The sequence below is a fragment of the Oreochromis aureus genome, linkage group 9, assembly GCF_013358895.1.
Source record: "Oreochromis aureus strain Israel breed Guangdong linkage group 9, ZZ_aureus, whole genome shotgun sequence".
NCBI classification, from domain to species: Eukaryota; Metazoa; Chordata; class Actinopteri; order Cichliformes; family Cichlidae; genus Oreochromis; species Oreochromis aureus.
This window is the reverse complement of record NC_052950.1, coordinates 12,922,137-12,931,659: the sequence shown is the minus strand read 5'-3', so window position 1 is coordinate 12,931,659 and position 9,523 is coordinate 12,922,137. Positions and strand designations below refer to the sequence as shown.

Here is a 9,523-nt window from a genome sequence, read left to right as displayed (position 1 = left end):
TCTTAATTACACCTGTTAATATTGTTATGCTTAAAACATGTTTTACGGCTGGAGGTTAGTCCAGGGTTTTTAATATTTTAAGGCCAATGATCTAGACCTGCATCTCCTCTGCTATAAATATTGACTTTGTTAAATGAAGCACTGCCTGTTTCTTGACTGCCACCTTCTCTAATCCAAAGTATTGTTGAAATGCATGAATTTGTTAAAACTCTGAAATCTGGTGCAGTGTCCACACCTGCCAACTACAAAGAAGCATGAAGCCTGTCATGAAGTCAAGCTTCTTGTTCAAAGCCTTTACGTGCTTCCTCCAGGACACTGATATGGTTAGCAGATGTAGTTCAGTGGAAAGAAAAGAATTCCTACAAGGTCAGTAGATCTGTAACAGTCTGGATTTCTTTAGAATGGAAACATTACTTTTCAGAGACACAGAGCTCAGAGAAAACTATAAAAGTGGGTTGCCCATACCAAAATAATCTAGATGGATAAACAGCACCAAAGGCAAGAGGAGAAAATATTGACAGTACTGTGCAATATTTATCTTTTACGACTTCAGCTACACCAGCACAAGGGAGGAAGTGGCCTTTCTGTATTCCCCCCACCCTCTTTAACTGACCCAGTGTTTGGATACAAACAGGAAGCTCCATCACTGACAAAGGTGTTCAGGTAAGGCAGGACCTGCTCCTGTCGAGCCACAGTGCTGAAATTTCTCTACATCATGTGCTGGTTTTCCTAAAATTCCTCCTTCAGTTATGAAAACAAGTCTTCACCTGAAAAAAGACGAGAAAGAAAAAGGGATGGTTATGACTAGATGGTCATCATGGGTCAGCATATTTACTGTTATGCTTTGGTGCAAGTCACTTTAGAACAGAAAATGATACCAAAACAAATAAAGGGTAAATTACGAAGTCCTGTACAGAATAGCATCTCACAAACACTCTACATTTTGGCTGCATTCCTCAAATTTGCCACCAGACTGCACTTGAACCTAGCTCACTGGGCAACAATGCTGAGTACATACCTGGTGAGATTCTGAGAGATTCAAATTGATGAAAGTCATCCAAGTCTTCCACTCAGCCATTTTTGCAGCTTCACAGACTGAAAGAAAACTAGTTTAAGTATCTCTGCTGGAGCAGGTGGTTTGTTGCAGAGGCTTCGAAGCATCTGTTTAAACCATCCTGTTTTGCAGCATCAACAACCACACTGATGTAAGCTCAGTGCGAGTTGAAGACATGATAACCAGTCATGTGTTCATAAACTGCATTAGGATGTACCTGTTCAACTTCACCCACCTGAACCCAGGGGAGTAGGCACCGGAAAATCTCTTCTCCTGACCAGATTCTGTGGCCATAGAGCAGCTCTTGATGGGGGTGTGCGCCTTCCTTGTGAGGTGCTGTGGAGAGAAACAAAGAAATTGACAACGAGTAGTGGATTTTAAGAAAACAGCCCTCCCAAAAAAAAAACCCCGATGTGCATATACCTCCCCAATCAGCAGGCAGATGTGGCACAGCATATCCCCACACATATGATCATTCCACCCTTTGGCAAAGAAAGTGCATCAGACTCAGACCAGGCCACATCTCCCTGCTTTGGTATGAGTGCAATTATGTTTCTTCAGGGACCAGAAACAAAAGGTCACTTCCATCCACTGCACAGTGATTCAAATCAATGTGCACTGAACACCAGCTTCAACCAAAGAAGCAGTGTCTGCCAGGGGAGGCCACACCAGAGAATTCTTAGAATGAACTTCATCCATCTGCTCATCACTTATGTTGGTTGGAAGAACGAAATACCCGACTTATTAACGATATAAACAAAGCAGAGCCCACAGTAACAGTTTTCACAAAAGCCGTTTATCAATTCAACTGAGAGAAAAGGAACAAAATCAAACTGTTAACTAACCAACATCCAACTTTAATTCAAGACATCAGTGTAATGTTTTAAGAATTTCTACCAGGTCCTTGCAGGGAGAGCTGAAGCTGTCTTTTAAAGGCCTGTGGGTCAATCTCAACACCTTCTTGACCAAACCAGTGTGACTGCTGAGGGCCTTTTTAACTGAGGTCAGAGTGGGTGCAATGTGCAAGATCTTCATCTGACTGGATCTATACCAGATTGATGTTGAAATGTGCTAAAGAGATTTGAACAGATGCTCTAAACCCAACCATCTGCTTCATGCTTCCTAAGAGCTTAAACCGGTTTCCTCAAACTGGACTGAAGTGGACTCCCTGTTCAACAGTGGAGGGAGAGAGCAGTGTCCATATTTCAGTACAAACACAATCATCTGTGCCCACGCACATTCAACTCTCAGCAATCAGCATCAAAGAATTTTCCTGCAGACAAACAGCCCCAAACAGGCCATGCATACCAAATCCTTTCTATTAACAACAGGGCAGCTTGTTGTGCACATCCACCAGTAAATGAAGCTTCTAACTTCACTTCAGCAATCATTTAACAGCCAGGGGCTACCTCCGTGTCTGGATCCATATCTGCTGACTTAAATCCTGCTCCATCCTTGATGCCATGCTCCATCTAGAGATTCTTCCATAGATGGATTTTTTTTGGCAAATTTCAGCAACGTCAGAAACAAATGAAAAGCTGCAGAGGAGCTGAGACTGGGCCTGAAAACTTTTGTGACGCCTTCTCCCAAAAACAGTGATTCACTGAGACAGAAAAGAACTTTAAATGTTTAGCAATAAAAGAAAACTAAGGGAAACAAACTAAAGCAAAACACACAAAAGAACCAAATACTCAGCAACCCCAAAACATAAAGTCACACATCAATCCTCTCTGCTCCAACTGACACTTCTTCTACGTATTATTGGCGGTTGGGAAACAACTGCATGGTGCATTACCGCCACCACTGGTATGGAGTGTGGACAGAAATCACGCTCAAAAAAACAAAACAAAAACCACTTCATATCCCCCAAAACAACCTTCCTTCTCTCAAAAACTGAAACAATGCCTGATAACATTTATCCCCCGACTCCTTCTGTAGCAACCCTACAAGATCAAGTTTCATAGCAATGCTACTGAGATTTTGGACCAACCGTCTCCTCTCTACCGTATAATTACGACACTGCAAAATAACATGCTCCAAGGTTTCAACCGCTCCACAATAATCACATTTCCCTGAGGCATGTTTCCCTATCAAGAACAGTGTGGAATTCAAACCCGTATGCCCAAATCTAAGTCTTGACACCACCACCTCCTCTCGCCTACTCCTTCTTGTGGCTCTCCTCACTCCCACCCCCCTTTGAATTTTATATAACCACCTTCCCCTCCTGTCTTCTTCCCACTGTTTCTGCCATCTACCCCTCATTTCTAGCTTAATAATACTCTTTACTTCCTCCTGACCAAAATTCACCGCCAGATCAACTGTCTCATGATTAGTGGCTTCCTTTGCTAACCTGTCCGCTGCTTCATTCCCCCTTACCCCATAGTGAGCCGGGACCCATACAAACACTACCGATAGACCCATCATATGTATCCTGTAAAGAGTTTGCTGAACCTCTAATAAAATGTCTGACCTACCTTTCGAATGACCATTCTGTAGGTAGGCTAACCAAGGCTGCACTGGAATCTGAACAAATAATTGTTTTCAATGGCCTCGAATCTTCCACCCACTGCACTGCTAATAGAATCGCTATCATTTCTCCTGTAAACACAGACAATCCATTATTAATCCTCTTCCCTATTTTAACCATAAAGTCCAGAATTACCACTGCCACCCCCACTTGACTAGCTGGATTCTTTGAAGCATCCGTATATACCTGCACATACCCATAATACTGATCTATGAAACCCTGAACTATATTTGAGTCTAGACCGCCTGCCCCGTCCTTACTCTTCTGGCGCAACAAAGAAAAATCTACAGCTGCTTCAGGAAGTATCCATGGAGGGATTGCAGGCCTCAGCACTCGCCGACATATAGTGATCCAATTTAAGATCCCTTGCTCTTCCCCCCACCACCCATCCAAAGCTCTTTAACTCTCTCCTGCCCTTCTCCCAGCAAGGTCTAAGTACATCTAATGTAGGATGACCCGGCTCCTGACCCTGTAAGTTTGCCCAATATGTCAGTGTAAGCTGTTCCCTCCTCAACCCTAGTGGCATTTCCCCCATTTCCACCTGCAAGGCTACAGTGGGAGTCGTCCTAAATGCCCCTGTACAAAGTCTCAACACCTGATACTGAATCAAATCTAGCTTGCTAAGAGAAGTGTCTGCTGCCGAATTATATGCCACACAACCATAATCTAACGTTGACCTTACCAATAGCCCTCAGGGACTCCTTATCCGCTCCCCAATCCTTCCCAACCAAACACCTCAAAATGTTCAAAACTTTTTTACACTTATCAACCAATTCCTGAACGTGCGCACCCCAAGTTAACCTCTCATCAAACCACAACCCCAGAAACTTAAATTTTCTCACTCTTTCTAATCCTATGCCATATAGCTTCAGTTTAATTTCCTCATTAACCCTCTTCCTTGTAAAAAACATTGTCTTAGTCTTATCAACTGAAAACTTGAATCCCCACCTATACGCTCCAACTGACACTGCATGAACAGGTGCCTAAAATAGGCAATCAATACCGCCCCAATCACGTGACCCACCATAAACTATCACAAAATACTTTCAATACAAACCTCTTAAACATAACCATCAGAAATCACACAGTTAACAGCAGCATGAAATCTGTATATTAAGTTCAGACAGGCCTCCTACAATCATAATCTACAATATTTGGTGGGATTGTTAAAAAGTGAGTGAATCTTTCAGAAATCTTGCTGCCATGTTCTTCTTCTTTGTGTTTGGCAGGCTAGATGCATCAGTGGTGTGTTACTGCCATCTACTGTTCATTATTTCCCAAGTCAGTCTTCTTCTGATTAAACAGGCTGGACTCGAGCTAGAAGCACAAAGTCAGCCTCAGATCCCTACATTGTCTTATATAGACTAGCACTGTGTAGATATTGTAACTGTGTCTTTGTTTTAGTGCAGCAGTCCAGGTTCAGAAGTGTGTGCATGTTGAACACAGTTTCTCCAGCTGATCCAAGCTCTCTGAACAACTTTCTTCATTGATGGAAATACTTCTTGCACTCAGGATGTTCCTGACTGTATTGGTGCTCCCACTCACAAATCCACAGCAGCCAAGTCTCAGTCTGTTAATATAAGTAAGTCTCTTGTTTTGCCAATAAGCAACTTTCAAAGTGAACATTTAGGGCCTTAAGATTCTCTGCTGGAGAATGATAGACTGCTTGAATTGAAAGAAGGCAACAGAAACTACAATAACTACTTTTACAACTGAGGTGTGCAGGAGAGCATCTTTGAATGCACATCAGCAAGATGCAGCAGAAAAACCAAACCAAGTACCACTTCTGTCAGCTAAATACAGGAAACTGAAGCTACAGTTCAAACAAACTTTGAAAGTTGGACAACAGAAGATTAGAGAAATGTTTTCTGGTGCGATGAGTTTCCATTTCTGATGGGACATTTGAAAGGTCAGAACTGACTGTGTACCATCTTCTGATGACTGCTTCAAGTAGGGTAAGTCATGTCACAAAGCTTCGACCATCTAAAGCTGGTTTCTTCAATTTTTATTTTTTTTTTAGCAGGCATGAATGACTTCCTGCTTGTCATAGTTTCAGATATACAGTGTTAGATTGGGTTGGGTACCTCTGGTGTATTATCATCATCTAAAAGCTGAATGTACAATATCAATCCACGTTCATTCAGTTAATGATTTATTCATTAATCTGTATTCACTTTGTATTTGTATTTTGCTCACATTCAGGAGAAACACCTTATGGCATAATGCTTTTCGGAAACTCTCAAAGGCAACATTACATGGATTATTAGACTCAGTGCCGCTCATTTATTGACTTGATTTTTCATTCCTGCAGCTTTGCTGCTCTGACAGCTCCACTCAGGCTCTGCTGGACACCACTGTGCTCCTGCTGCATGGTGCCTGGTTGCTGGTACACTTCCCAGTCATGATCATCCGTGGCATTGTGAGCAAGAACCTGGCAACCTCCAGCCACCATGCCCCATCCGTAACATCCCCCGACAGACCCCAACACAGCCATGATACAAACATACATGGCCATCAGCAGCATCCTACACTTTAATTGAGCTGACTTCAGGTGTTCAGTAAGGGGATTTTAAACCACTGCACGTTTCATTTCAAGACTTCAGTTTCATAGGGCAGAGAGTAGAAAAGGTGAGAATAAAATGTTTATTTTGGGGCTTTACCCCCAACATCAGACTTGTGAACAATTAAAAGCAAACCCAACATTTAGAGTCTTAGGCAGATAATCACAGAGGCAGAAACTTTTCAACGTATCATCTCAGGTTTCTTAAGATGAAGTATTCAAAGCTAGGGCTTTGAGCTAGGGATGTTATTTGAGGTATTCCTGGGAAAATCTTTGAGATCCATTTGAAAGCTCCAGATTCTTTAGATTATCTGTCTCATACTTCAAGCCTCCTTTATTGCCGTTGCCTGGTGGCATTGACCAGTCAAACATGTGGGGCGAGGTGGGGACGGTCCATTGAGGTCCAGCCGCAAAATTGCCCACAGCATGATGATAGGGGGCCTGATAATTTGCACCATTTGCGATTAACTTCATCTCTAGGTGCTGAGTGTACGACTCCCTGAGTGGGGGCTGTCCCTCTCCCTGAAACTGAATCACAGACAGGTGGATGGTCAGTAAAACCAGAATACTTCTTTAAATTATTGACATTACATTTCATTAAATACAATCAATTCCCCAGATAATGACAGAATCAGAAACAGAGCTTTTTAATAATAGGAGATACTTACATGAAGTGGGACGCCCTGATTCACATGCTGAGGATGTGAACTCCTCCTAAACTTACGCCGTCTGTTTTGAAACCAGGTTTTTACCTAAAGATGGAAGAAAACAGAAAACATTTAATGAGTACAACAGACCCAAAATTCAATTTCTTATATTCTAGCAAGTTGAAAAACACTCACCTGTTTGTAGGTCAGTCCTGTCATCTCTGCCAGCTGTTTCATCTCTCTTGGGTCATAGTAATGTTTCGCATTAAAGTGATGGACAAGAACATTCAACTGTCTCTCTGTGAACACCACCCGGGCCTTTCCTTTAGGTTTCTCTGGAGCAGTGCTGGGATCGTGCAGAGTGGCAGTGATATTGCCATCCTGGCTTCTTGGGACAGCAGAATCTTGTTTCTGCTCTGAGACAGCCTCAGACGTATCAGTAATTTTGTTGCTCATCTCCTTTTCAAGAGCACTCTCTGCCCATGTAGCGAGTTCTTCCAAGGAAAGACTCCCTTCAGGGTCGCTGTCGTAACTCCACGAGTCTGTGAGGGTAAAGAGACAGAGGGTAGTAAGCACAAGTCTATATGGTCCACATGGGTCAGTTGCTGATATGTTTCGGCACGACTGACTTTCTAACTGAAAAAATAAACAAAGGTTTAATTGATGAGTCTTGAATCCCAAAAGGTCTCAGACTGAAGAAGTCACTCGTATGAGTGACAAAACATTTCTCCCATTGAAAATGTTACATCCAGATGAACGGAATCAACCTTTTGGGATTTACTTACCTGATGATTGAGCATGCATCAACACAATGAGTCTTAAACACAAAAGTTTCCCACAAAGTAGGAAAAAGAGAAGTCGGATATTTGTACATTCTTTAAAACCAAAAAGGATTTAAAGTGGACTCTGATCAGCTGTGGAGGGAGAAATGGTGACTTCTGCTATCAGGACTTACAACACAGAGTGAAAGAGTATTTTTGCAAGTTGTCTTAGAGGTTAGCCAACTCTGTTCATATCAGCTCACCAGGCAACAATGCTGAGTACATACCTGGAGAAAAGTGCATCCCATAATCTTCCATCTTTGAAATCCCAGTGATTAAAACAGGAAAGCTGGAATAAGTATCTCTGCTGAAAGAGCTCCAAACCAAGCAGGAAGGTGCTGTGTGTCCTAAGGCTGACTTAAGAGCAATTCTCCTGGGCTTTTAAGGAGGTTTGTGGGTGTGGACAGGAATGTGGGGGGTTGAGCTTCTTCTTTTGTGAGTTGCTTTACAAAGCAGTCAGGCTGTTTCTACCAACTGGCATCATTTACATTTGTTTAAAATGTTGTTTCTCAGGTCTGAAAAAAGAAAGTGCAGTTAGAAAGCAGCCGTACAAATGAGCTTTACCAAATCCTTCCAGCTCACACTTTATAAAATATTAAACTGTTAATGCCTAAAATTACTTTATCTTTTAATCACTGATACTTCAAGAAATGACAAAGTGTGATCTCCAACCTGGGTACAGAATATCTACTGAAGCTGGCTTGAAGTGTGGGGTGAGGGGCTGATGACTCCTGACTCCTTGTAAATAAGTCTCTACAGTAAATTGGAACAAGATGGACTTGTGATGTATTTCTCAGAGTAACAAACGTTTTCCTCAGCTGCAAAGTCTCTTTTATTACTTTTATTAACATTTTAATGTAGGAACTGTTTTCTTTCTACTGAACTACATCCACCAGCTGTATCAGTGTGCAGGAGGAAGCACACATCAGCCTGTGATGAGAGACTTGAGCTCAAAACAGGTCAAACTCTTCCTTTGGTTGGTGGGTGTGACATGACACAGCGAGATTTCTGAGTCTTTTTTAACCGTATTTAACAGAAGCAATATTTCATTCTACCACTGTCCTCATTGGAGGAAAAGTCATTGCAGATAAATGCATTGGTGACTTTGAAAGAGTTATAACAACATATATAAGAAGTGGACTTTATCAGTCACTACACATGAAGTCCTCTACCACACCACCCTCAGAAAACCACACTGATTCCTCTTCAGCCTCCTTTAATTGACCTAAACTGCCACACTGTTTTCACACATAAACATGTTAAAACTGCTCACAAGAATTATTTTGGTGAGGACCTCACTGGCTCCCTCACTGGTGTGCTCATGTTTGAGCAGCACTTAGCAGCTAATTACTTAAATGAACTTACTCCATGTTTGCATCAATTGACGCAGTATTAGATCACCCAAAGAACTTTCCACTCACATAGAGCATTTTTGCAAATGCATCCTCACGTTAATTTGACCTGCAGGTGTTCAGTTGCACCTCTGTGTAAACCCCCACAGCAGCTTGTTGAGGCCAAAACAAGGTTTTCACACTCGGACAAACCATTAAAAAAACTCTGACACTCAATATCACGATGACCGCTGACCACTCGTTTTGTCTTTATTAACTTTATTAAATGAAACAGTCTGAAAGTGGCAACTGAAATTAAATCAATTAAATAAACTCTGCATCTTTATTCATGTGTTTGAAATACATGATGGACTATATAATGTGAAAAATTCTCATTTAGTAAAGAAAACCAAACCTGATGAGTTGCTGACTGTGAGCTGCAGCTGGTGTAAATCATGATTTTTATGGATATTTCTCACTGGTGAGTTGAGAACAGTTTAGCCTGTTCTGCTTTCATGTCAACTGTGTTAGATGATTTTGATTTAACTTCCTGCTCTGGTTGTTTCAGACAAGACACCAGTTT

General features: G+C 41.8%; 1 protein-coding gene across 1 annotated transcript; it reads right to left on the bottom strand.

The window, feature by feature from the left end:
• Positions 1-721: 721 nt before the first annotated feature.
• Positions 722-4,501, bottom strand: LOC120441907. The gene is made up of 5 exons (XM_039617426.1): positions 4,264-4,501; positions 3,529-3,652; positions 1,290-1,390; positions 1,019-1,095; positions 722-767 (listed from the first exon to the last, which is right to left on the bottom strand). Exons 1-5 carry the CDS (start codon positions 4,490-4,492, stop codon positions 744-746), a joined length of 555 nt encoding a protein of 184 aa, XP_039473360.1. The 5' UTR covers positions 4,493-4,501; the 3' UTR covers positions 722-743.
• Positions 4,502-9,523: the final 5,022 nt, after the last annotated feature.

Coding starts and splice junctions, on each gene's coding strand:
- LOC120441907 (XM_039617426.1), bottom strand. CDS start 4,492: ATGTTTTTTACAAGGAAGAGGGTTAATGAGGAAATTAAACTGAAGCTA. Junction 3,653..4,263: donor GGAGTCCCTGAGGGCTATTG/GTAAGGTCAACG, acceptor CTGTGTTTACAG/GAGAAATGATAGCGATTCTA. Junction 1,391..3,528: donor ACAGAATGGTCATTCGAAAG/GTAGGTCAGACA, acceptor TTCTCTCCACAG/CACCTCACAAGGAAGGCGCA.